The 25,369-nt window shown below is 60.1% G+C and overlaps 2 protein-coding genes across 14 annotated transcripts in view; one reads left to right on the top strand and one right to left on the bottom strand.

Annotated features, from left to right (window-relative positions):
- PIK3CD (phosphatidylinositol-4,5-bisphosphate 3-kinase catalytic subunit delta) overlaps positions 1–14,909 on the top strand; it is a 51,368-nt gene extending 36,459 nt beyond the window's left edge. For 3 of the 7 annotated variants that reach the window (XM_059691327.1, XM_059691328.1, XM_059691326.1), the window contains exons 3-24: positions 2,112–2,284; positions 4,872–5,100; positions 5,202–5,431; positions 5,832–6,011; positions 6,325–6,474; positions 6,911–7,000; positions 8,183–8,404; positions 8,887–8,983; positions 9,072–9,202; positions 9,809–9,859; positions 9,942–10,109; positions 10,183–10,304; positions 10,435–10,578; positions 10,709–10,808; positions 10,930–11,108; positions 11,181–11,341; positions 11,443–11,521; positions 12,023–12,190; positions 12,633–12,756; positions 12,862–13,007; positions 13,211–13,343; positions 14,062–14,909. In XM_059691327.1, the coding sequence (XP_059547310.1) occupies positions 2,144–2,284; positions 4,872–5,100; positions 5,202–5,431; positions 5,832–6,011; positions 6,325–6,474; positions 6,911–7,000; positions 8,183–8,404; positions 8,887–8,983; positions 9,072–9,202; positions 9,809–9,859; positions 9,942–10,109; positions 10,183–10,304; positions 10,435–10,578; positions 10,709–10,808; positions 10,930–11,108; positions 11,181–11,341; positions 11,443–11,521; positions 12,023–12,190; positions 12,633–12,756; positions 12,862–13,007; positions 13,211–13,343; positions 14,062–14,199 (3,183 nt within the window). In that variant the 5' untranslated portion in view covers positions 2,112–2,143 and the 3' untranslated portion in view covers positions 14,200–14,909. Of the gene's footprint in view, positions 1–2,111; positions 2,285–4,871; positions 5,101–5,201; positions 5,432–5,831; positions 6,012–6,324; positions 6,475–6,910; positions 7,001–8,182; positions 8,405–8,886; positions 8,984–9,071; positions 9,203–9,808; positions 9,860–9,941; positions 10,110–10,182; positions 10,305–10,434; positions 10,579–10,708; positions 10,809–10,929; positions 11,109–11,180; positions 11,342–11,442; positions 11,522–12,022; positions 12,191–12,632; positions 12,757–12,861; positions 13,008–13,210; positions 13,344–14,061 lie in introns of those variants that run through there. The other 4 variants (XM_059691332.1, XM_059691329.1, XM_059691331.1 and 1 more) reach the window with 4 other exon arrangements.
- Positions 14,910–15,631: 722 nt separating this feature from the next.
- Positions 15,632–25,369, bottom strand: part of LOC132231711 (beta-catenin-interacting protein 1) — a 127,697-nt gene continuing 117,959 nt past the window's right edge. For 5 of the 7 annotated variants that reach the window (XM_059691334.1, XM_059691336.1, XM_059691335.1 and 2 more), the window contains 9 exons: positions 22,974–23,030; positions 21,456–21,613; positions 20,302–20,450; positions 19,806–20,032; positions 19,342–19,512; positions 18,902–19,047; positions 17,835–17,970; positions 17,379–17,563; positions 15,632–17,113 (listed from right to left, as the gene is read on the bottom strand). In XM_059691334.1, the coding sequence (XP_059547317.1) occupies positions 16,916–17,113; positions 17,379–17,563; positions 17,835–17,970; positions 18,902–19,047; positions 19,342–19,512; positions 19,806–20,032; positions 20,302–20,450; positions 21,456–21,613; positions 22,974–23,030 (1,427 nt within the window). In that variant the 3' untranslated portion in view covers positions 15,632–16,915. The remainder of the gene's footprint in view (positions 17,114–17,378; positions 17,564–17,834; positions 17,971–18,901; positions 19,048–19,341; positions 19,513–19,805; positions 20,033–20,301; positions 20,451–21,455; positions 21,614–22,973; positions 23,031–25,369) is intronic. The other 2 variants (XM_059691337.1, XM_059691338.1) reach the window with 1 other exon arrangement.

Below are 25,369 nucleotides of genomic sequence, written 5' to 3'. Positions count from 1 at the left end.
TAGAATGACGGGAGCATCTGAGGCCTCTCCGGTCGGCGGGAATGAGCAAGCTCGACAAAACCGAGTGTCGGTGGGGAAGGAAAAGTGTGTTGCTCTTGCTAGTGGACGTCACCTCTTCACTCTGGTGACGTGACTGCGTGGCTGTACCTGCCCCAGGTGAGGCCTGGGACCTGGCAGTTCCACTCGGCGTGTGTGCCCCGGGCTGCGCGGTCCGGTGTGGCCCCCAGCCGGCCACGCGGAGTTTGAGCCCCGAACTCTGAAAGAATGACTCAGGAAGGGGGTTTTTAAGCATTTTATTTATTTAATTTTAATTCATTTAAATGTAAGAATCGGTACTTGAATTCCTTTATTTGAAAACTTTCTGAAGTATCTTTAGAACAGTTTGAGTCTGTGAGCTGACTTTTTCACCTGCCAATTGTACGAAATCGACTTAGAGGTGAATATTTCTTTTTTGTGTGTGTGTGACTCCTCACCCGAGGATATTTTTTCATTGGTTTGTAGGGAGAGTAGAAGAGAGAGGGAGAGACAGAGAGCAATGTCGATGGGCGAGAAACACATCGATTGGTTGCCTCCTGCAGGCACCCCGACCAGAGCCCTGGCTGGGGAGGAGCCTGCAACCAAGGTACATGCCCTGGACCGGAATCAAACCCAGGACCCTTCAGTCCGCAGGCTGACACTCTATCCACTGAGCCAAACCTACCAGGGCGAGATGAAGATTTCTGATGAAAATCTGTTGTCTGAATTGTAGTGTGCACCGCAAGTATAAATTATATAACGGATTTCAAAATAAGAGGGGAAAAAGTAAAATATCTGCTTAGTAATTTTTCTATCTTGATAACATCAAAATGACCATATTTTGGATATACTGGATCAAGTACAATGTATTACTCAATTTAATTTTATCTGTCTTTTAATTACTTTTTAAAATGTGGCTGCTGGTAACTTTGACATTACACATGTTTCTCACTTTATATTTCTCTCGGACAACACTCATCGGGACTCTGACATGCACACAAGGAGATGCGAGCAAGAATATACATTGTAGCCCACCCCGGCTTGGCTGCTGAGCGGTGACCCATGAGCCAGGAGGTCATGGCTCGGTTCCGGGTCAGGGCACAGGCCCGGGTTGCAGGCTCGATCCCCAGTGTGGGGTGTGCAGGAGGCAGCCGATCAATGATTCTCTCTCACCATTGATATATCTCTCTCTCTCTTTCTCCCACTCCCTTCCTCTCTGAAATCAATAAAAACATATTTTAAAAAAGAATAGAAAAAGAATATACATTGTAGCGTTGCTTTTGTAATTCCTAGAGTAGAAACAAACCTTGAGGTTCATCCACAAGAGAAGGGGTAAGTAACATGTGGTTTATTTAGAAAGTCAAATACCACGAGAGTCAAAAGGAATGAACTAGAGCTACATGTATCCGCCAAGTTTGAAAGCATGCAAACACATTAGGAATTGTTTGTGGGTACATGTTAGTATCATACAAGTCTAAAAACATCCACGGAAAAACACACACAAAAAACACACAAAAAACATCCACGGGCAGTATTAATAATCAATCAGGATGCGAGTGGTGGCAGCCTGACGCGTTGGGGCACTCGGAGACCTTCACCTGAGCCTGTAACGTTTCTTACCGGGGAGTGGGTGTGACTGAGGGGGCTGGGATGACTGAGACGTTTCAACAGATTGTTCTACGACCCAAAGCCAGTTTTAAGCCCCTTGGTTTCGGGTTAGACCGTCTCAGAGCCGTAGCCTTCGGTGCCCGCCACTTCGCTCCTTTGCCAGTTGGTGGCCGTGGCCGGTCTCCCCCGCCCGTGATCCTGAGAAAAAATGATTTGAAGCTGGTCTGTTGGTGCCTTGAACTTGGGCCACCGCTGAGAGGGACGTGGCCGGAGTGTCCGCTGGTGCTGAGAGGCAGCTCGGCCGCGCCGGAGGCTGGGCCACCCCGGGAGGGGGGGGGGGGCGAGACCCCGGGGGCGGCCGGCTTTGGGGGCCCAGGCTCCATCCTGAGCCTCCCGCCGCCAAAGGTCCTGAATCCTGTTTTCCGAAGGGTCCTCTCGGAGGCCTCCGCGGCGCCTGCGGGCTCACCCTGCCTTCTCTCCCTTTTCAGGACAGCTGGCGTCCGAGAAGTGAGGAAGCAGGATGCCCCCGGGGGTGGACTGCCCCATGGAATTCTGGGCCAACGAGGAGAACCAGAGCGTGGCGGTGGACTTCCTGCTGCCCACGGGGGTCTACCTGAACTTCCCCGTGTCCCGCAATGCCAACCTCAGCGCCATCAAGAAGGTACCATCTTGACCTTATTGATTGGTTTTGTGTGTTCATCCTCACCTGAGGATATGTTTCCATTGATTTTTAGAGAGAATTGGGGGGTGGGGGGGAGAGGGAGAGAGGGAGAAACATCGATGCTTCACATTGACTAGTTGCCTCCTGAACATGCCCCTACTGGCGCCGGCATCCAGCCTGCTACCGAGGTGCGTGTCCTTGACGGGAATCGAACCCAGGACCCTCTATCCACTGAGGCAAACCAGCTAGGGCTTGACCTTGAAACTAGTCCTTAGCGTTTGGAACTCGGAAAGACAGACACCCACACTCACGCGCAATTTCTCAGGTTTAAGAGCCTTGGATAGGATTGTAAATGGTGTCAGTACTATCCAGGAATTGTTTAGAAACTTGCAGTTAGCGTCTGCCTAGCATTCCTAGCTCAGCTGCCCCCTGCATGGTGCCTGTGAGAGCTCAGGCTGCGTTCCCACCTGGCCCTTCATTCTCTTCATGACCTCGATGGTGTTTCTGGAACCACGCTCCATCCACGGCCACGTAAGGCTTTTGCTGGTCTTTTGTCTTTAGGGCTGTGGTCCTAGTAACACATCTTTGAAAGTCATTCTTTGGGGGTTTCTGTTGAATAATTTTCAGGGTAAATGATGAGTCAGAACATTAGACATCTGGATGGTATTTGGTAGTGACTGGCTTGTTCCACTTACAAAGTGGGAAATGTCATGTGTCATGCTACAGGGCAAGACCTTAGCTGAGGATTCTAAAAGCAATACTTGGGAGCAGAAAAAAAAAGGAGAGAAGCAATGGTGCAATGGACCATCCTTGAGATGTTTTTTTATGTTTTTGTTTTTAATCTTCCTTTCCTGGGAGATTTCTTTAAATATAAAATTTCTTTTTTTCTATTTCAGAAGTAATATTGCACCATTGCTTCCTGTTCACCTGCAGCGTGTAGTCCTCGGGTGAGGAGTAACAAAAAAATAAACAATAAACATACGAATTATAGAAATCAGGATTCTGCAAACCACCAGGTTACTGGCAGACAGCCACGCCCATTCATTTACATAGAGTTCGGGGGGGGGGACGCCTTCGCCTTACAAGGCAGAGTTGGTAGTTGCAGCGATTACTGTATGGCCGCCAGCAGCGCCTAGAGTATTTACTGTCTGGCCTGTGGCATAAATAACCATATGAAGAAATGGCAGTGGAATTGGGCTGTGAGGTGAGACTGCTGGGACCCACGTGTTTTATGGTCACACTGTTTGGAATTTGAATTAACATGCATGCATCGCTCTGAAAGCAAAAAGTAAAATTAACCTTAAAGTAATATTTACCTAAAGTTAACAAAATGAAAAAGATGTTACATTTTAACTCTGAAAGGATATAAAAGTGTTTAATCAGAATTTATCACAACAAACAATCCTGTACTGTATATAAAAAAGAAACCAGGGCACAGCCAAAGGGTTATCGTATGTTTATTATTCAGTTTTTGTTCCTCCTCACCTGAGGGTATTTTTCCCATTGGTTTTTAGAGAGCATAGAAGAGAAGGCGGGAAGGAGGAAGTGGGGGAGAGAGAGAGAAACATCCATTGGTTGCCTCCTGCACGCGCCCGACCAGGGCCAGGGATAGGGATCGAACCTGCAACCCAGGTAGTGCCCTGGCCCGGGAATCGAACCTGTGACCCTTCGGTGCGTGGATCGATGCTCTACCCAGAGCACACCTGCCAGGGCACTGTGTTCATTGTCATTTTTGTGAACTGGGTTTGAATTCCATCTGCTTGACCTACAGATTCCATTTTCCCTCTTACTGATGCCTCTTGGAGTGCTCTGTTGCCCAGGAGCCCCTGGATTCTGGGTCCCGCCCCTGTGTGATCCCTTTGGGTTCATGGCACAATTACCCATCCCTCATGGGGGAAACGGAGGCTGGTTTCTCCTTTTTCGTCTTCCCCGGGACTCAGTGGTGAACACCTTTGCAGTAAACCCTGACTGTGAGAAGGCTCCCCAGCAATCCCTGGGGACACCTGGCCCGGAGGGCACACCGCCCGCAGAGGGGTTCATGCCCCCCCCCGTGCCTTACCCTTTCCTGAATTGTTTGCCAGCATTTACAAGTCGGGGTGATGAGCCCCAGATCGATTAACTGGGGGTGCCTGGAGGTCATGTCCGGGGGGTGTAAGAGCGCCCAGAGGAGTGGTGGCGGGGACTCCTGGTGACCCCGTGTGCTCCGGGGTCTGGAGAGGGTGGTGGTCTTGGGATCTTGCTATTGTCTTTTTATTTAATTTTCATTTTAAAATATATTTTTATTAATTTCAGAGAGGAAAGGAGGGAGAGAGAGAGAGAAACATCAGTGATGAGAAAGAATCATTGATCGGCTGCCTCCTGCACACTCCCTACTGGGGATCGAGCCTGCAGCCCGCACACATGCCCTGGCCGGGAATCGAACCGTGACCTCCTGGTTCCCAGGTCGACGCTCAACCACTGAGCCACGCTGGCCGGGCGCCCTTGCCTTCTTGCAAGGGACACCCAGACTGAGATCAGCCTCCACCCTGGGCCCCCCCCCCCGCCTCGGCCGGAGGGCTGACCCCTGACCGCTGACCGTCCCTCCCAGGCGCTGTGGCACCGAGCCCAGTACGAGCCGCTCTTCCACATGCTCAGCGACCCCGAGGCCTACGTGTTCACCTGCGTCAACCAGACGGCGGAGCAGCAGGAGCTGGAGGACGAGCAGCGGCGGCTGTGTGACATCCAGCCCTTCCTGCCTGTCCTGCGCCTGGTGGCCCGCGAGGGCGACAGGGTCAAGAAGCTCATCAACTCGCAGATCAGCCTCCTCATTGGCAAAGGTACCCGGGCCAGGGGGCCGCCCCCGTGCTGCCGGCTGCCTGCCCCCGGCCCCTGGCCCCCGGCCCCTGACCCTGCTGACCCGGGCTCCCTCCTGCCTCAGGCCTGCACGAGTTTGATTCTTTGCGGGACCCGGAGGTGAATGACTTTCGAGTCAAGATGCGCCAGTTCTGTGAGGAGGCGGCCGCGCGGCGGCAGCAGCTGGGCTGGGAGGCCTGGCTGCAGTACAGCTTCCCCCTGCAGCTGGAGCCCTCGGCGCGGACCTGGGGCGCCGGCACCCTGCGGGTCCCCAACCGGGCCCTCCTGGTCAACGTCAAGTTCGAGGGCAGTGAGGTGAGGGGTGGCCCCGCTGGTGCTGCATCCGGGCCGCTGTGTCCGTGGGGGACGCTGTCCCTGTGAGACTCCCCAGCCCCGCCCCAGCCCCCCACATTCCCTCTCCTCTCTGTAGGGTCAGATACTGGGTATTTGTGGGGTATCCCCGCATGCCCCGGGCTCGGCCGAGCATCCCCCCAGGCAGTTCGACAAGACAGACGGCCATGTGGCCTTCGTCCTTGGTCTGTCCGTTCGTTCAGCGCGTATTTCCTGGTGGCTGGCCGTGTGCCTCCGCCAGACCCTGCTCCATGGAGCTTACATTGGAGGGGCGGGGAGGGCAAAGGGGCAGCCCCACGCCTGTGCCCCAGGGCCCGGTGGTCCCTTCACAGGGCGGAGGGCTGACCCCCCCCCTTCTCCCTAGGAGAGCTTCACCTTCCAGGTGTCCACCAAGGACGTGCCCCTGGCGCTGACGGCCTGCGCCCTGCGCAAGAAGGCCACGGTCTTCCGGCAGCCCCTGGTGGAGCAGCCCGAGGACTACACGCTGCGGGTGAACGGGAAGCAGGAGTACCTGTACGGCAGCTACCCGCTCTGCCAGTTCCAGGTGAGCGAGGCCTGGGCAGAGGCCGGGGCAGAGGCCTGGGGGGCGGGGGAGCTGGTGCTTGGGCCCTCTTTGAGCTGGATGAGCCAGGCCTTTGGGGGTCGCAGCGAGAGTGTCCCCTTGCTGGGCTGACCCTCCCTGTGAACACAGGAAGGCTCTGTCTTCGGGAGGCGGGCGGGCGCAGGAAGAGGCTGCGGGAGAGGCCGGAAGGGCTGGGATGGGCAGTGTTCGGCGTGAGAAGGTCCCGGGTAGCCAGCTGTCCAGGGAGCGGCTAGACCTGCTCGCCGGCCGCTCACTCTGCCCCGTCCCATCGCAGTACATCTGCAGCTGCCTGCACAGCGGGCTGACCCCCCACCTGACCATGGTCCACTCCTCCTCCATCCTCGCCATGCGGGACGAGCAGAGCAACCCGGCCCCCCAGGTCCAAAAATCGCGCACCAAGCCGCCTCCCATTCCCATGAAGAAGGTGAGCTGGGCCCGCCACTTGCTTCCCCTTCTCCCCTCCCCCCTTCCCCGCGCCCCCCCCCCCCAGGGTGTCCAGCCCTGGGCCTATCGGGAGCACCCCCGGCTGGCAGAGGAGCCAGGGGCCCTCGTCTCACGCCCCTTGCTGGCCAGTGTTGAGTTGGGGCTTTGAGCTTGGGCAGCCGGGTGGTTTTTGGGGCGGCTGCCAGGCCTGGCTCCGGGCTGCCCTCCTGGCGCTGCCCCTGCTTCCTGCCCCGGAGGCAGAGCTCCGTGCCTGCAGAGCTCAGGGTGCCGGGCCCCGGGCTGCCTACACGGCAGGTTTTCTGGTTAAGGATGGAGGTGGGACAGGTGCCTGGGCCTCACCTCAATCCTGCAACACCCGCCCCCCCCCATGGCCCCCGAGGCTCTGGACCCTCCTCTGAGGCCCCGCTCCCCCCCAGCCCTCCTCCGTGTCCCTGTGGGCCCTGGAGCAGCCCTTCTGCGTGGAGCTGATCCAGGGCAGCAAAGTGAACGCCGACGAGCGGATGAAGGTAGGGGCTCCTGGGCTGCGGTGGGGGGCGGGGGGGAGCGGGTGTTTTTTGCACAAACAAGGTGGCTGTGGCCTGGGGGGGCGGCGGAGGAAGGGGGGGTCACATGAAAGCCACCTGACCACATTACCCAGCATCACGGCCCAGGGTGGTTGTGAGCTGCTTCAAAACAGGAAGGGGGGAGGGGAGCAGGCCGTGGCCAGGGGCCGATTCGGAGAAACTGGGCCCCGCGAGTTCTGGGTACTTGGCTTTGGTGGAGGCTGTGGGGCCAGGCCCAGCCCCGGGATGTGGAAACCGCAGCTGGGGAGGCGGCAGGCGTTGGAAGGGGAGCCACTCCAGCTGGGCTGGGCCTTTTGGGGCTCCCAGGGGGGATGGGAGGGGGTGGGGTGTACAACGCCCGCCTGGACCCTGGGGCCAGGCCCCACACCAGCTCCTCGTCCTCCTGTCCTCCGGACAGCCTGCTGTGCAGGCCTTATTGTCCCATTTGCAGAATGTGGAACCCGGGTCCCCAGGGGGTGGGTCTCTTTGGGGAGCACTTTTTGGGGTGATTTCATAAGCAGGCAGGCCTGGGTCCCCCTGGAGAAATCGTGGAGGTTGGATGCAGGCAGCTTTCTGCCACAGCAGAGCTGGAGGAGGCAGGCGCTCACGAGGCATTCAACCCTTCCCCAGCCCCGGGCCTTCCTCCCCGCCCCGGGCCTCCCTCCCCGGCCTCAGGGCCTCCCTCCCCGGCCCCGGGCCTCCCTCTCTGGCCCCGGGCCTCCCTCCCCGGCCCCGGGCCTCCCTCCCCAGCATCGGGCCTCCCTCCCCAGCATCGGGCCTCCCTCCCCTGGCCCCGGGCCTCCCTCCCCAGCCCCGGGCCTCCCTCCCCGGCCTCAGGGGCTCCTGGGACTTAGCCCCGGAGGGAGCCCTCAGGTGTTAGAGCTCAAGGTCCCTGGAGTTCCCGAGTCCCGCTGGGGAAACTGAGGCCAGAGCAGGAAGCAACATGATCTGGGGTCCCACAGTCACTGGGAGCTGAGACCAGTCCCCCATGCACAGCCCACGGCACCCTTCCCTTCACACACACACACACCCCCCTCAGACCCAGGAGGACACCTTGGGAGGAGGTCTGGCCTGAGGCGGCTGGGAGAACCTGGGTGGGGAGAGGGGCCGGGCCTGTGCCACCTGCCACCTCTCCCCACCCCCCAGCTGGTGGTGCAGGCCGGGCTCTTCCACGGCAACGAGACGCTGTGCAAGACGGTGTCCAGCTCGGAGGTGAGCGTGTGCTCGGAGCCCGTGTGGAAGCAGCGCCTGGAGTTCGACATCAACGTGTGCGACCTGCCGCGCATGGCCCGGCTCTGCTTCGCGCTGTACGCCGTCATCGAGAAGGCCAAGAAGGCTCGCTCCACCAAGAAGAAGTCCAAGAAGGCGGTGGGTGGGGCGCCCGGGAGCACCCGAGTCTCTCAGCCTGGGGACCCGCCTCCCCAGCCTCCCACCCTGGCCACTGCCCCTGGCGCCAGGGGTCTGGTCCCGGGCTTGCTGGCAGGTGACTCCTCTGGTCCTGCGGGAGCCGGGAGCCGGGAGCCGGGAGCCGGGAGGCCCCGGCCCGGGGAGGACGCAGGGAGCGGCGGCCGGGTCAGCGGCGGCCAGGCGGGGGCGGTGGTTGGGCTCTTGAGTCACGGCCCCAGGAGGCGACTGGCCGCTGAGCCGTGCTGACGCCCCCCCCCCCCCCCCCCCCCCCCCCCCCCGCCGCTGAGCCGGGCCAGCTTTCCGGGGCTGACGTGGCGCGTTTAGGGGTTCCTCCGGCAGCTGGGAGTGGGGAGCAGGAGGGAGCCACCCTCACAGGGAGTCTGAGGGCAGGGACCTGGCCGGCGAGGGAGGCCGCCGGGGCCTGAGCCGCCCCCTCTCCGCAGGACTGCCCCATCGCCTGGGCCAACCTCACCCTGTTCGACTACAAGGACCAGCTCAAGACCGGCGAGCGCTGCCTCTACATGTGGCCCTCCGTCCCAGGTTGGCCCAGGCCAGGCAGGGGGAGGCCTGTGGGGGGTTGCCCCGATGGGGGTGTTCCCCGTGTAACTCCTCCTGTCCCCGTGTCCAGACGAGAAAGGGGAGCTGCTGAACCCCACAGGAACCGTGTGCAGCAACCCCAACACCGAGAGTGCTGCCGCCCTGGTCATCTGTCTCCCCGAGGTGGCGCCCCACCCCGTGTACTACCCCGCCCTGGACAAGGTCAGTGGGGGCCTGGCCGCCTGGGGTCCGGACCTGCCCTGCAGAGGCTGTGGGCTGTTGGGTGGCCTCCCTGACTGCTCTGGGACCCCCCGGGCATGGTCCCTGCGCCCTCAGCAGTGGTTCTCAAGGGGCCACTCTGCCCCCAGGGAGAGCCAAAGGCAGTCTTTAAAAATATTTTTTTATTTTTTAATATATTTTTATTGATTTCAGAGAGGAAGGGAGAGGGAGAGATAGAAACATCAATGGTGAGAGAGAATCATTGGTCAGCTGCCTCCTGCACCCCCGGCACTGGGGATTGAGCCCGCAACCCGGGCATATGCTCTTGACCGGAATCGAATCCAGGACCGTTCAGTCCACAGCCGATGTTCTCATCATTGAGCCAAACCGGCTAGGGCTCCCCGTGTAACTCCTCCTGTGTGACGTTCAGTGTCCCAGCCAGTGGGAGAGAGGCCCCTGGCTTCTGGTGGGTGGAGGCCAGGGCTGCTGCTAACCTCCCTCCAGCGCACAGGACAGTCCCCACCTGGGGAGTCATGGCCCACAGGTCAGCAGTGCTGTCACCTGCCCTGGGCCCTGGGGCACCGCTGAGAGCAGGGCCATCTGTTGCAGATCCTGGAGCTGGGGCGGCACGGGGAGCACGGGCGCGCCACGGAGGAGGAGGTGAGCGGGGCCGCGGGCGGTGGGGTGCGGGGCCGGGCACCGAGCGGGCGTAGCCAGCTGCAGCCTCCCCCTCTCCCCGCAGCAGCTGCAGCTCCGGGAGATCCTGGAGCGGCGCGGGTCCGGGGAGCTGTACGAGCACGAGAAGGACCTGGTGTGGAAGATGCGCCACGAGGTGCAGGAGCGCTGGCCCGAGGCGCTGGCCCGGCTGCTGCTGGTCACCAAGTGGAACAGGCACGAGGACGTGGCCCAGGTGGGCGCAGGGGAGGCTGGAGGGGGGAGGCGGCCTGGAGCGGCACGGCCCCGCTGACCGCCCGCCCCCCCAGATGCTCTACCTGCTCTGCTCCTGGCCGGAGCTGCCCGTCCTGAGCGCCCTGGAGCTGCTGGACTCCAGCTTCCCCGACCGCCACGTGGGCTCCTTCGCCATCAAGTCCCTGCGAAAGCTGACGTGAGTCCCCCGGGCTCCGGTCCCCCCCCCCCCCCCCCGGAGGGTGGGGACTGACCCTCCCTGGGGCCTGCAGACCCCAGTCCCGCCCGAGCCACGGAGCTCCAGGCGCAGCGGCCTCGCTTCCCTGCAGGGACGACGAGCTGTTCCAGTACCTGCTGCAGCTGGTGCAGGTGCTCAAGTACGAGTCCTACCTGGACTGCGAGCTGACGAAATTCCTGCTGGATCGGGCGCTGGCCAACCGCAAGATCGGCCACTTCCTCTTCTGGCACCTCCGGTAGCTGGAAGGCCACGGGGAGGAGGGCCTCTGCCTGCTGGCCTCGCGTGGCCGCGGCCTGGGTGTCCTGACGGGCTGGGAGGCCTGGGTGGCCCTGCCCGGGAGGCTGAGCCCCTTCTCCCCCCTGCAGCTCCGAGATGCACGTGCCCTCGGTGGCCCTGCGCTTCGGCCTCATCATGGAGGCCTACTGCAGGGGCAGCACCCACCACATGAAGGTGCTGATGAAGCAGGTGAGGCCGGGCTCCACTCTTGGGCAGGGTCAGCCAGGCCCCTTTGGCATCACCGGGGCCGGCCCGCGGCTCCGGGCCTGCCCCTCCGGCCTGCTCACGCCGCCCTCCCTTCTCCGGCCAGGGGGAGGCGCTGAGCAAGCTGAAGGCCCTGAACGACTTTGTCAAAGTGAGCTCCCAGAAGAGCCCCAAGCCGCAGACCAAGGAGCTGATGCACCTGTGCATGCGCCAGGAGACCTACCTGGAGGCCCTGTCCCACCTGCAGTCCCCGCTGGACCCCAGGATCCTGCTGGCGGAAGTCTGGTGAGCCCAGCGCAGGCCTCCCCCCGCCCCCCCGGGGCCTCGCGGGGCCCTGCTGACTGCCCTCTCCCGCAGTGTGGAGCAGTGCACCTTCATGGACTCCAAGATGAAGCCGCTGTGGGTCATGTACAGCAACGAGGAGGCGGGCGGCGACGGCAGCGTGGGCATCATCTTTAAGAACGGGGACGGTGAGCGGCCGGGCCTCCCCACCTGCACTGCCCCGGGGTCCCTGGAGGGTGAGCCGAGCAGAAGTCCGGGAACGCTGGGGCCTAGGCATGGCTGGGAGTGCGGAACCCGCCAGAAACTCACACTTCTTCTTTCGGGGCCGGCGGCACAGACCTCCGCCAGGACATGCTGACGCTGCAGATGATCCAGCTCATGGACATCCTGTGGAAGCAGGAGGGGCTGGACCTGAGGTGAGGAGCCCCTCATCCGTCGGCCTGCGCCAGGCTGGGGACCTGTCCCTTTGGAGGGGTTCCCCGTCAGCGCTGACATAGCTGCCTCCGGAGAATGGCTGTTCTGAGGAGATCGGGACCAGTTTCCACTCGGGCCAGAGGGGCGATAGGGCCACAGGCTGAGGGTGGAGAAGGCCGGCCTGGCGCTCAGCCTCCGTCTCGCCGGCGCCGGCTACTGGGCGGCCGCGTACGTGCTGTGCCCGCGCATCCCTGGCTTCTTGCCCACCCGCCTCCCGCCCCGTGCCTTCCTCTCTGAGCAAAGGAGCTCAGCCGGGTGCCGACCCATCCAGCAGCCCTCCCCGGGCCCAGGAGTCGCGGGCTCCTCCCAGCTGCTGCTTCGCCTCATTTCCAACCACTCGAGGAGCGTCTCCTGTGCCTGTTTTGGTTGTGGTGAGCTCCTCGGTGGTCAGGCCGCCCCGGGACCGCCCTTGACCATTGCCCGCCCTCCTCCCGCCCGGCCAGGATGACCCCCTACGGCTGCCTCTCCACCGGGGACCGCACGGGCCTCATCGAGGTGGTGCTTCGCTCGGACACCATCGCCAACATCCAGCTCAACAAGAGCAACATGGCAGCCACGGCCGCTTTCAACAAGGACGCCCTGCTCAACTGGCTCAAGTCCAAGAACCCTGGGTAGGTCTCAGGCCGGGGGGACCAGTGTCCCCTCCTTCCCGGGAGGCGAGGTTCCGGAGGCAAAGGTGAAGGGACAGGCCTGTGACGTCTCTGTGGCGTTCGGCTCAGTCGGGGACCGCCCGGGTCTGTGTTGGGGTGGGGGGTGGTCTCCGTGCCCCCATGTATCAGTTACCCATTGCTGTGTAACAACCACCCTCAACTTGGGGATGCAAAACACCCTTCATTGATTGTGGGCTCAGAAAGCTGCCACTTGACCTGGCTCAGCCGAATGGCTCCGCCGGGACCACTCCTGCAGCTGCTGCCATCGGGGTGCTCGCTGGGCCTGGAGGGTGGCATGTCTGGGCCCCGGGGCCACCTCCTGCCTCGCTCCTCACCGCGGCAGGGAAGACTCGGGAGCTGCAGGGCTAGGCCGTGGTTTCCAATCTCCCCTCCTCCTCCCCAGGGAGGCCCTGGACCGGGCCATCGAGGAGTTCACCCTCTCCTGCGCTGGCTACTGCGTGGCCACGTACGTGCTGGGCATCGGCGACCGGCACAGCGACAACATCATGATCCGCGAGAACGGGCAGGTAGGGGCGGCGGGGGGCTGACTTGTGGGCAGCACCCGCCTTCTGGCCCCTGCCCCGGCCTTTCTGGCTCCTTCTCAGTCTGTGCCCTTCCCTTCCACCCCTCAGCTGTTCCACATTGATTTTGGCCACTTTCTGGGGAATTTCAAGACCAAGTTTGGAATCAACCGTGAGCGAGTCCCATTCATCCTCACCTATGACTTTGTCCATGTGATTCAGCAGGGGAAGACTAACAACAGTGAGAAGTTTGAAAGGTGAGGGTGCCTCGGACACCCCCACCCCCAAATGCCTGTGGGCCCCAGACAGGGTGCCGAGAGGGGGCTCTCCGCCCACCCCTGGAGGGTCCTGTAGGAGGAGCCAGGCTGGGGGTGGGGACTGCGTCTGGGGCTGTTTCCAGGCAACGGGTCTGGGTGGGAGTCGCCAGGAGGACCCAGGGCCGCCTCCGCCTCCCGTGCAGGTTCCGTGGCTACTGCGAGAGAGCCTACACCATCCTGAGGCGCCACGGGCTGCTCTTCCTCCACCTCTTCGCCCTGATGCGGGCGGCAGGCCTGCCAGAGCTCAGCTGCTCCAAAGACATCCAGTATCTCAAGGTAAAGGCCAAGGCAGGCCGCCGGCCAGGCGACAGCAGTGCCCCACGCCCCAGGCCTGTCTCCCCGAGGTGTGACCCAGGGACCTGCCCCTGAGAGCGGTGGGCCCGCAGGGCACTCCTGATTGTGTTTCTCAGCAGCTGGCCTGGTGGACGTGGCGGAGGGAGCCGGGCCCTGTTGCCAGTGGGCATCTTGTTTTGTGGCTGGGTTTGGGCAGTGGTTCTCAACCTTCCTAATGCCGCGACCCTTTCATACAGTTCCTCATGCTGTGGTGACCCCCAACCATAACATTATTTTCGTTGCTCCTTCATAACTGTAATGTTGCTACGGTTATGAATCGTCATGTAAATATCTGATATGCAGGATGGATTTCCATTGTCACAAATTGAACATAATTAAAGCATCGTGATGAATCACAAAAACAGTATGTAATTACATATGTGTTTTCCGATGGTCTTAGGCGACCCCTGTGAAAGGGTCATTGGACCCCCAAAGGGGTCGCGACCCCCAGGTTGAGAACCGCTGGTCGAGGGGCCTGTCTAGTTTGGGATCGGCATAAAGAGCTCTTCCCAAGGGAGATGCTGGGGGCCACCCCCTCACTCTCTTCACACAGGTCTCCTTGGAGGGAGCTGGAAATACCCAGAGAGGGGAGGCAGGGGAGGCAGGAGGGGCGGGCCTCGCTGAGCAGGCCCGGGCTCAGCGCTCCGCGGTTCTGCCTCAGGACTCCCTGGCGCTGGGGAAAACGGAGGAGGAGGCGCTGAAGCACTTCCGGGTGAAGTTCAACGAGGCGCTGCGGGAGAGCTGGAAGACCAAAGTGAACTGGCTGGCCCACAACGTGTCCAAAGACAACCGGCAATAGCAGCCCGTCCGCTAGCTACCCCGCCGGCCCTGGCCCGGGCAGGAGCGAACCACGCGTCCCGGGAGCCGGCACCGTTGGCCGCCCGGGCCTGGGAGCCTGAACTGCCCGGTGGGCACGAACTCACTGCCTTTGTTTACACTGGTTATTTATTAATGACTTGAAATGTTTCAGGAACTAAACAGCCATAGCGGACGTGCACCCCTGTGCAGGGGAGGGCGCCGTCCTGCGGCCGGCCGGAGCCCTGGGCTCTGATGAGAAGACACTGTGAGGCAGCACCTGGAGGTGGCACCTTGTGGGGGACCGCACCCCGTCTTCCAGCTGGTGGGCCTGGACCCAGCAGACTCACCCCCGGGAGCTGCCTTCTCCCACGGCTGCCGGGCGGCACAGGTCCTGGAGCCCGAGTTACCTGGTGCCTGCTGCTGGCCAGGGCGCCCAGCCGCCCGCTCGCCCCCTCCACCTCGTGCTCTCCGTCGCCTGATCCTGGCAGCTCCCCGAGGAAGCCTGGTACCCCTAGATTCAGGGATGCTTGCTTTCCACTTTTAAAGTGACTCTTGGGTACGGGAATCCTCTCATCTCTGCTGTAAAGTGGTTTTGTTTGCGGGTAAGAAAACAATAGCCAAACTACTCACTGACCCTCTGAGGGAGGGAACCTCAGCCCCATAAAGTAATATATGCTGGTCCAGGCGCATTAAACAAGCTCGATTAGCTCATCCTGGTGGTGGATCAAGGGAAAGCAGGTCAGAGGACGTCGTGCCGTTCCCTGCGAGCTTCCTAAAGCAGGTTTCAGGGAAGGATGGGTCTCTTCCGGAATCTCACCTTCGAGAACCTGCTGAGCAGTCAGGTCCCTGCGGTGAGTTATGGGTGTGGTGGGCCTTTCCGTGAGGTCTTCGTAGCCTGCGGCAGGCCGGAACCCCGGCCTCCAGGAGCCAGCAGCCACCCTAGTGAGCTAGCAGCAGGCTGCACTGCGGATCCCCTGAGGCCTTGCAAAGCTCAGCAGAGCCCGCGGTCGCTGCCTCTCCCCAGCCCAGGAGCAGTCCGTGCCCACGGACACCACCAGCCACACTGCTCCCAGCAGGTGCTGCCTCTCAGACCCGCGCGCCCCCCCCCCCCCCCCCCGGCCGCTCCGGACCGAGGAGAAGCCGCATGTATTTAGGTGAAGGAGCAGCGTGCTCCCTGGTGTGGGCAGCTCACTGTGCGCACAGCAGCTTCTGGCCGGGCGCGCGGCCTGTGCGCCTGTGAGGAGAATTAGTACCTATTTTTTAAACGCTTTTGTGTGCTGTGGGGGGAAGCGTTCAGCATGACGGTGCAGCCGAGGAGCAGCATGTGAGCCCTCGGAGGAGAGGTACAGCAGCTGAAGAAATAAAAGCCTTTTCGTGGCATGTTGTTGGCGCGGAGAGGAACCGGGGTGCAGGAAAGACCACAGCTCGCCTGCTGGAGTTAGAACCAGAGCTTTATTGTAGTGCAGACACTTCCGACCTCTTTTCAACGTACACGCGGCTAAGACAGCCAGGAGGCTCATCTCCGCTGGCGTCTGTCCACGGCCTAAGAGCAGCTACAGTGACAGCACATGGAGGGACGGCCACAGACACACGACACACAGTGTCCTCGAAACTAGCAGTTAGGGTCACAGAACAGTACTCAAAATTACACCCCCCACCCCACCCCCGTTTTAGAAATCTGAAGTTTTACACGTAAATTAAGAACAAAGTGCTGGGGGTTTAGTCATGCCTTTCGCCCCCTTTCCTTTCTCCGCCAAGCACAGCAGCGGGCCCCCCACTCCCGGGAGCGGGTGGGCTCTGGGAGGAGGGCTCAGGCCGCTGGGTGGGGGCAGCGCGGAGGTCGCTCTGACTGGGCCACTGGGCGCCTGTCAGTGAGTGTGTCCCCAGGCTCTGAGTGTGGGTCACTCGGGCCTGCTGCCGTCTCCAGACCAAGAGCAGACGGTGTGCCCCGCCCATTACCCACACGCCTCATGTACGCAACCAACAGCGAAGCATGAGCCCCAGGCTGCACACAGGAGTCCGGGTTCCTGCACAAGGAGCTGTGTGCAAACAGACCGGGACCCAGCGCCCACCCGCTGCTGCATGGGAAACAGGCGGGCTCCCAAAGACAGGACCTGGCCTTTCCAGCCCCCAAAGGGTCCCCTCCACCCTGGCCCACACAGCGAGACCTGCGGCAGGACAGTCCGGTGCCCAGTGCCCGAGGGGGCAGGCCGGCTCTTGTCTGGGGAGCAGGGGTCTCCTGCGCTCAGGGTTTCACACCTCACCTTGCGTTCCAACCCTGGGTTATACTAGCACGAAGGACACGAGGAATCCCAATTTATTTACAAAATATTAAAAAGTTCATCTACATATGAACCCCCATTCGGCCATTTTGTACATGCACTAGTTTGGAAAAAATTAAAAAAAAAAAAGAAGAACAAAAGGATGACCCAGTGGGAGTGAGCAGTTTTAACCCTTTGTCACCGAGTCCAGGTTTAGTGTTTCTGGAGGCGCGAGGGGCCACGCGGAGCGAGATGACAGGAGGGAGTGGGTGTCAGCTCCTCACACAACAGAGGTCCAGGCAGAGGGCAGGGAGGGAGCCTGGGTCCTGCACACCAAGCGGGGGTGACGGTCGCGAGGGGAGGGTCTGCAGACCTACTGGCCGGACGACTGTACACAGTGGGTCTGGGCAGGGCGCAGCCGACAGCAGACTTCGGGGAGGCGGGAGGAGGGCGCGCTCAGTAGCTGAGGGTGGAGTCGTCCCACTCCAGCTGCTGCTGCCTGTTCGCCGGCTGCTGGTCCCCGTGCTCCCCGCCTTCCTCCTCCTCCTCGCTGCTCTCCGACTCGGCGCTGGTGACGTCGTCCTCCTCCTCGCCATCCTCACTCTCCTCTTCCTCTTCCTCCTCCTCCTCCTCACTGTGCTGGTCCTCGTACGTCTGACAAAGAGACGGCCCAGTGAGTCTGGTCCTCAACCCACCCCAGCTCACAGCCCAACTCCCCAGCTGGTTCCTGTCCCGGCCCCACAGAAGAAGGCTCCGCGCCACACTCCGCAGCCAGACAGGCTGGGCTGTGCTCGGAGTCGTCTCGTCAAAGACGAAATGGAAAACAAAGCTTTGGTCTCCACTCCTGCTGGTGGCACGGCCTCAAACAGGCCTCTCTGAGGTGAGCCCGGCTCTGACCCTGGCCGCCCGCCGCGCCCACCTCCATGGGGTTCACGGTGATGGTCAGGGCGGAGTCGTCCCAGTCCATCTCGCTCTCCTTGCCGGTGTCCTGGTCCCGCATGGTGCGCTGGTGCGCAGCCCGGATCCGGAACACGCCCAGGATGATCATGAACACGAGGAAGCTGACGCACACCACGATCACCACGGTGGCCGTGCTGGGGACCACTGCAATGGGATGGACGGACGGGTCCTGGCCATGAACCCCACCGGGCACCGTGCCCACCACCTCCCCCGCACAGACGCTGGACGCTTCCCTGGACCCCGTGGGACAACAGGAAACGGGAAAAGCTCAGCACCGCCCACAGCCACGCCGGAGCCTGTCCTCTGTTGGTGCTTCAGGCTCCTTGTGTGACCTGGACCACAGCACCTGGCGGCCAGGCTGCTCTGAGCAGGAGCTGGGCTCTTGGCAGGAGGGGGGAGGGGCCCACAGTCCTACCTGCGAACGGATGGGGGTTGGCCAGGTTGTGACCCGAGAGATCGACGAAGGAGCGATGCTCAGGGTGGACGAACTGCGGCTGGGCGGCCATGTGGCTGGCGTGCTCCATGGGGTTGGCCGTGTGGATCACGTTCACCTGCGGCAGACAGAGAGGCAGCTCAGTGTGCGAGACGGACATGCGCTCAGACGGACATGTCCCCCCTTTGGGGGGACACCAGCGGCCCCCACAGCTCCCCGGACGGTGCTGGTGAGCAGGCGGGAAAAGGACAGGAGAAACCAAGGCAAACACTTAGACACTCTGTGGCAAGGTGACACTGTCACCCCCAGGAATGTATCACTTCAAGTAACTCATCCTGGCAGCACTTTCTAGAAGAATCCGACTGGGGAAGAGCCACAGGGCGTCTGAGAAGCGCCGGCCGGGCTCTCCCTCGTCCCTGAAACCACAGCCGCGTGCAGGAGAGTGCAGGTCGCAACCGCTCATTTCCTTTTAAAGTGTGACCCTCTGGCTCAAAGCTCCCATCCACTGGTCTGCCGTGAGCTTAGCCTCCTGCTGCCAGGAGGTCACGTGGATGCGGGATTCCAGAAGTATGTGTCCCACAGAAGCCTGAGGGACAGAGGGTAGCTGAGGAGGCCCCAGAGACTCCCCAGGGAGAGGCCCTCTGGCTACCGAGTCACCATAGCAGGCCCTGGGCCAGCCCCGTGTCAGCAGCCTCACCTGAGCGAGGATCTCCTCACAGCAGTGCCTCACCAACTGCAAACAGCCTCACTCCCGGTGCTGCTCTTCCTAACGCAGGTCACACCTCAAACAGCCCTGGCCCCACTCCCTGCGCCTGCTCTCAGCTCAACCAGCTCCCTCCAGAGGCTCCAGGCTCTCGGGCTGAGGCACCCCATGACCTGTCCCGCGCCAGCCCCCACCCCGCCTGTCTGACCAGCAGCAGCCTCCAGGCTGGAAAAGGCCACACCCCTGGGACAGACCCAGGAGTTGCTGCCACAGTCGCTCTAAACATCGGCATTTGCCAACCCCAGGGCCACGCATGGGGCCCTTCTCCAGGGGAGCCTGCACTCACCTCCACCTGAAACTCATTGCTAAGGTAGCGGCCATTGAGCTCGGAGCAGACGAGCTTGAACTTCCGGTCGAGCAAGGACCTGGAGTTCCAGTTCCGATAGCGCAGGAGGTGCAGCGCCTCCTCGTAGCTGGCCATGGTGTCCACGCCTGCAGGGGAGCGAGACAGGGCGGTGGCTGAGCTGGGAGCACGGCAGGGCCAGGGCCGCAGGCAAAGGCTGGCTGGAGCCAGGCACCGGGCTGCTGAGCCAGCGGTCACTGGCTTTCCAACTGCGGGAGGGAACCCAGAGTGCGCGGGGCGTCTCCCTCCTGAGGACGTGACACGAGCCTGGCCTCGACCCCCGTCAGGACGGGACATGAGGCAGGGAGTGCTCGCGCCCTGGCCTGCCCCAGGAATGCCCTCCAGGAACTCTGGGGCCCTGAGAGGAGGGCAGGGCCTCTCACCTGTGAAGACCACGCCCAGGTCGGAGCGGCTCACTTCTATGCCCTTATGCTGCAGGCGGGCCACGTCCACCTCCAGGCTCTCCTGCTCGGGGTTCAGCTCCTCGCCCTCCACGGTCACCTCACACGTGTCCAGGTCGTGCACGATCTCCTCAGACACCAGGGACTCTTGGACTGCAGAAGCAGCCCGGTTAGGAAGACCTGCCACTGGCAGGTCAGAATGGGGGACCCTGTCCCCTGAGGGGGGACCCACCAGCAGAGGTCAAGCCAGAAAAATCAAAGGACCTTCCAAGCGGGTTTCCAAAGATCGCAATGAGCTCTGCCTTCGCGTCAGAGTCCAGAAGCGTCCAAACATTCAAGTCTCCCAACCCCCCAAGAACAAGGGCCCCAGGCGTGGGCCGCTCAGTGGTCTCGGCCGCTCAGATTTGAGACGAGGCCATGAGCCGTCCCAGGCTGACGGGCCGTACCTGTGGGGTCCTCGTCCCCTTCCCCGTTGGGCTCCACTTCTCTGGTGATGGTGCTGATGATCCGAAGCTCAGGGAAAAGGAAAACCCCCTCTGAGCTTTCAAATTCAGAAGCTGCTCGAGCAAAATGGTGGACGCCGCTCAGGCTGATCTTGGGCTCCTCCGGCTGCAAAACCATCACTGAGCCGTCGACCGGAGGGATCAAGGCACAGGTGGCCTCATTAAAACACCTGCACGGAGAGGGGAAGGGGAGGGAAGGGAAGGTCAGGGCTCTGAGAGGCACAGGGAGGGCACACAGGGCCGCCACAGGAACAGGAGACGCGGCCACTCCCAAGGCCTGCTTCCAACTGTCACCCACAGACGTCATTCAGACGCTCGGGGAACAAGGGACGGTTTGTCTCTTCTTACAGAGGGAGGCTGGGTTCTTAAAAACCGAGGTGCGCACATTTCTCCTCCAGTGCCAGGGGGCAGACAGGCCCCTGGGAAAGCCAGCACATACCTGGCCGTGCTGGTGAGCCGGAGCCTCCGGACGCCGGGGGTGGGGAACTGCCGCGAGTTGAGGTAGGTCACGTGCCGCAGGGCCTTCTCCAGCTCCCCCACGTCCTCCGCCTCCACCGTCAGCACCGACCGGCCGTGGTTGGCTTGGACCTGACATCGTGCCAAAGGGAGAGAGGGGAGGAGTCAGGTTCTGACTGCAAGAAGCTGAAATCAGAGAACACTCCTGTAGTTCCGCGGACCGAGACCCTCTCCTGCAGGGCACCTAAGGCGTACAAGTACGTGGTGCGAGAACGCGTATTTGGTCTACGTCCTGGTTTCTGGCACAGGCTCCTAAGACCCTAGGAATTTCCTGAGACAGGAATCTTTCATTATTCACAGCAAGTCCCTCCCAACCACCCCAGAGTTTCATTAATGAGGTGACTCTTGGTGGGGCCCTCGTTTCAGGACGGGGGCTGGTTGCCAGAGGAGCCAACCACGGAAGAAGTTGAACTTCAGCCCCACCTCGAGCTATGGGGACAGGAGAGGGGCTGGAGAAGGAGTGGCCGACCAGTGGGCAATGTCAACCACGTGACGGAATCTCCATAAAAACGCTGAGCAACAGGGTGGGAGCTCCCAGCTGGTGAACATGGGAGATGCCAGGAGGGCGACACTCCTGGGCAGGGCGTGGAAGCTTCAGGCGCCCGCCTGAGCTCCTTGCCGTGTGCATCCCTTCTGGCTGGCTTTTCCTGAGTGCAGCCTTTACGATAAACTGTTACTAGTAAGTAAAATGTTATCTGTTTCTGAGCAGTTCCAGCAAGTTGTTGAACCTAAAAAGGGGAGGGTGTGAAGACTGTGGGAAGCGCGGACTCCAGCCAACGGAAGTGCAGGGAACCCAAGGGCAGGTTCCTGTGACGGGCCCTGAAGTGGGGGCAGCCGAGTGGGCTGAGCGCTCACTGCAAAGCCTGAAGCTAAATCCAGGAAGTGTCAGAACTGAGCTGCTGGACGCCAGGAGAGTGGGTGTCCAGAGAACTGGGGAACGGGCTGGTGTGAGAGGAACAACCCACACATTTTGTGTCAGACACGTTACAAGTTTAAACGGCTCAAGACCAATCACAGATCAATCCTTTGCCAACAGCCCCTCCTTGGGTCTAGAAGCCAGGTGCCCGCCAGCGTTACCTTCACGCCTCTGCCGCCGTCTTCGGGGACTTGCAGGTCTAGCCCCTCTTTGCAGGTGTACAGGCAGTCAATCACCTTCTTGTCTGTGAGCTTCCCAGACCGGATGGTCAGGCCAGCCAGGTCACCTCGGAAAAACTGGGTCATATGTAGGTCACCACCTTTGGAACACGGGGGGGAAAGGCAGGTGATTAGGGGTGCAGCCCAGAGCCCCCTGCTTCATTTCTCAACGCAGTGTTACTGGTGGTGGCAGCTTGATGGATGGACATGCGGGTTAGTTCAGACCAAATCCTGTTAGCCTTGCAGTCTACATGGAAGCGCAATGAAGAAATTAACTCGTTTGTGATCATGCATGTGGCCAGGAGAGAAGGGGACTCGGGGGTCCCTCACCCGAAGCCTGGAAGCCCCATGAGTGGCCCACACATCTGGCCACTCACTGGTAAGGGTGGCCTAGCCCAGACCTGTCACCACGGTGCACAAGTGACACGTCCTACTCGCTCCAGCCTCCGCTTGTCAGCCAGCTGGCGCACACTCGGGCTGCTTTTTCTGAGCATGCTCAGGGATATGTACACATTTTTTTTGAGGGGGGCGACCCACACAGCATGATTAGGAAGAGAAAGGGATGCACTCAAGCCGCGGATCAGGCCTTGCAGGTGGCGGTGCCGAGTGCCATCATGACCGTCTCCTGCGACTGAGGATAACTGGGCAGTGAGGACGGTGGAGAGAAAACGAAAACCCAGAAACTGGCCCCTGACAGACTGTAGCACAGACCCCTACACCTGTTCTCCCACTGACAGAGAAGACACCAATTTTCAGCAGCAGGTCTCATTCCCTATAAGGACACTAGACAACACTATAAATCACTGCTAGGGACTGAGATTTCTAGGAAACATGTTTAAAATTTAATATTGCCCTGGCCAGTTTGCTTAGTGGTTAGAGCATCAGCCTGCGCACCAAAGGGTGGCAGGTTCGAATTCTGTCAAGGGCACATACCTCAGTTGCAGGCTCGATCTCTGGCCCACCGGGGTGCAACCAATTGATACATCTCTCTCACGTCAATGTTTCTCTCCCCCTCCCTTCCACTCTCACTCAATATATACCCTTGGATAAGGATTAACCAAAATAAAACAGAATTTAGTATCAGTCAGGTTAGAATATCTAAAAACGAATCTTTTCCTGTCTCGTGGTTCAGCCACCTGAGAACCTGGAGGTACCCCCAAACCTGGCCTATGAGATTTCGGCAAGGAGTCTCATGCAGTGGCATCAGGGTAAAACTGGATGAGAAAAATAAAAATCCCATTAGTGCACTGCATTAGAGTCATTTGCTCACTGTAACTGGGCTCAGAACAGGCAGAAAAGGGAACCCCATGAAGCAATGGTGGGGGTGGGGGGGATAATGCAAAGCAGCTCAGATGGTGACTGGGACCAAAATGCAATTGGGCATTTCATGCAGAATGTACAATGACTCGATGTCTGTATTTAAATGAAAAGCAGTGAACCAGAGGGGGAAAGTCCAGCAACCTGCCGGGGCCACAGGCACGGGCTCAGTTTCATTGTCACTTTCAACTCCTGAGTACTCTGCAGAGAAGCAAGACAAAGAAACAGGAGAGGACCCCAGTTAGGCTCTTCACAGTGGACCTTGAAAATCCCTACTGAAAAGCTACCAAATGCAAAATGCCGAGAGAAAAGTTCCCGTGTCCCCCTTGGGGACATACTCAGCCTGGAAGCAGGTCTGTACTTGGTCGCCTTTTCCCAGAAGCGGTATTTGCCACCCCAGCTTCCTGGTACGCTTCTATTCCACCTCCCCACCCTCCTGGCCAAAACGGAGGTTGGGTTCAAAGTCAGATGAGGAAGCGCCTGTACACTGATGTCTCCTCAGCCTGGGCGGCCGGCGGGCCACAAGGAGGCGCTCACTGGCCGCAGAGACGCACTGACTCGGCACCACCCCCGCCCGCACTGTCCTACCGGCAGGGCCGCATAAGCGCCCACGGCTGGTGTACGAAGGGCTTGCAAAGTACATCTCTTCAGAAAGTGCAAAACAAGTTCACGTTGGTCTAGACTTTAACCTCTCAGTGGCAGAGAAAAGAAGGCATTTTCAACCACTTTTACCAAACAGGGAGGGAGTCAGAGGTTAAGGAATTCCCCCAAGAAACAGGTCATCACCCACGGTGGGCCTGGGCTCTGACCACCCACCGCCCCTGGAAGGGGTGCAGGGTCCGACAGGGCCCGACTGGAGAGGCACACCCAGCGCCGGAGCACAGGACATCCGCTCCCAGGCTGGGCGGTGGGGCCGCCTGTGCTCACAGCCCCGAGCGCTCAGGGCTCCCGTGGCTCCTCCACGGCATGCCATCAGCCCGGCTCCCCACGGGGTTTGTCAGGGAAGTGGTTTCAGATCCGCTGCAAGGGGCAACGGAGACCTTCCTCCCTATGAATTCCGTCTTTGCGAAGCTGTGCTTGGTTTGGGAGTTTAGGCAGCCTTTTCTGGCTGAGGACGTGGAGGACTGAGGTAGAAAGCAATGGATGAAGGTGAAAATGGCCATTTTGAAGGCAGAATTACTGACATGAGCAGGGTCCCAGGACAGCAGGGTGTGACGAGGGGGATGTTTTAGCCAACCAACAAAGCTCCCAGAATGTGAAGTAACATTTAGGTTTGCCCTTGAGTTTGTATTTTTAAGATAATTTCTCAGAATTTTTTGTTTACTTTAGGAAGCAAATTTGAACGGAAAATTTAAGAACAGCAACTAAAAATTTCCGTATCCCTAATAATTTATTCCTCATTCCTTGGTCTCAATGTTTCACTTCCTCATGGATAAATTGTCACCAAAATTAAATACGGGAATTCACCGAAGAGGTTCGCGCTACATTACTGTCTTATTCCTTTTCATTTGAAAGGACCTGCAGGAAAATCATGAAATTCAGATTCCCATAATGGAAACAAAGCTGTCTTAGAAATCAGGCTCTTTCACAGATGTCTACCTCAAAGCACAATGTCTCCAGAGGGAGGAAGCAGGAGACCCATTTAGCAGGCGCCTGCAGGGACCTCACGCACAGTCAAGTCACGGGCCAATGCGGGGCCCACAAACTGCGAAGGCGGAGTGAGGGATCCCTCACTTGAATGGGAAAAATTACAGGCTTCTCTTCACTAACTTCTCACAGTTCGTGTTCCTTTGGTTGTAAATGGTCAGCCACAAACCACAGTGGTATCAGCAGCAACGGCAACTCTGGCCTGGAGAAAGTGGTGCTCTTTCCCGGTCGAGTGGCACTGCGGCGCCGCCACAGGAACCGCCGCAACCCGGCACTGGAAGTCACGCGGGCATCGGGCCTGCTGCGGAGGCCTGCTCCCCGGTTCACGGAGCGGCAGTGTGAACATTTCACACCTCTGGTCTGCTCATACTTTGGGAACTGCATTTCAATTTAATTGGTTCCCTTGGAAACCTGAGGAGGGGTCCAGAGGCTTCCCCAGGCCACGGTAAGGGCTCCAGGCACAGGAAAGGTTGCGACCCCTGGTCCAGAGGTCAGAGCTCGGCCCTGGCACAGCGGCTTCAGGGCTCAAACCCCAGCGCCACGATGACTCAGCTGGGAACAGGGGCTCCCTGCTGCTCAGGGCCTCTGTTTCTTCAGTAAAATAGGGATCCAACAGCTCCCACCACAGACGCATTGGGAGGGTTAACGAGATGACTATGCAAAGCCATCGGCACGGCCTGCACTCGGGAAGCACAGACTGAGGTGCTGTTGCTCTGGTGGCTGTCGTCACAGCCGTCCCTGGCCAGCCAGCAGGGACGTCCACGAACCCTCTCAAACATGGCACTTGAGGTGTCCCCACCAGGCTGTCAAGCGCTAACGGCTCCAGAAGCGTCACCCGGCCAAAGCACACCGCCTTTCTGTGCCTGACGGCTGCCTCCCTGCTTTCGTAGACT

The sequence above is a fragment of the Myotis daubentonii genome, chromosome 3 (assembly GCF_963259705.1).
Source record: "Myotis daubentonii chromosome 3, mMyoDau2.1, whole genome shotgun sequence".
Classification (NCBI taxonomy): domain Eukaryota; kingdom Metazoa; phylum Chordata; class Mammalia; order Chiroptera; family Vespertilionidae; genus Myotis; species Myotis daubentonii.
This window is presented reverse-complemented; position numbering and strand designations above follow the sequence as displayed.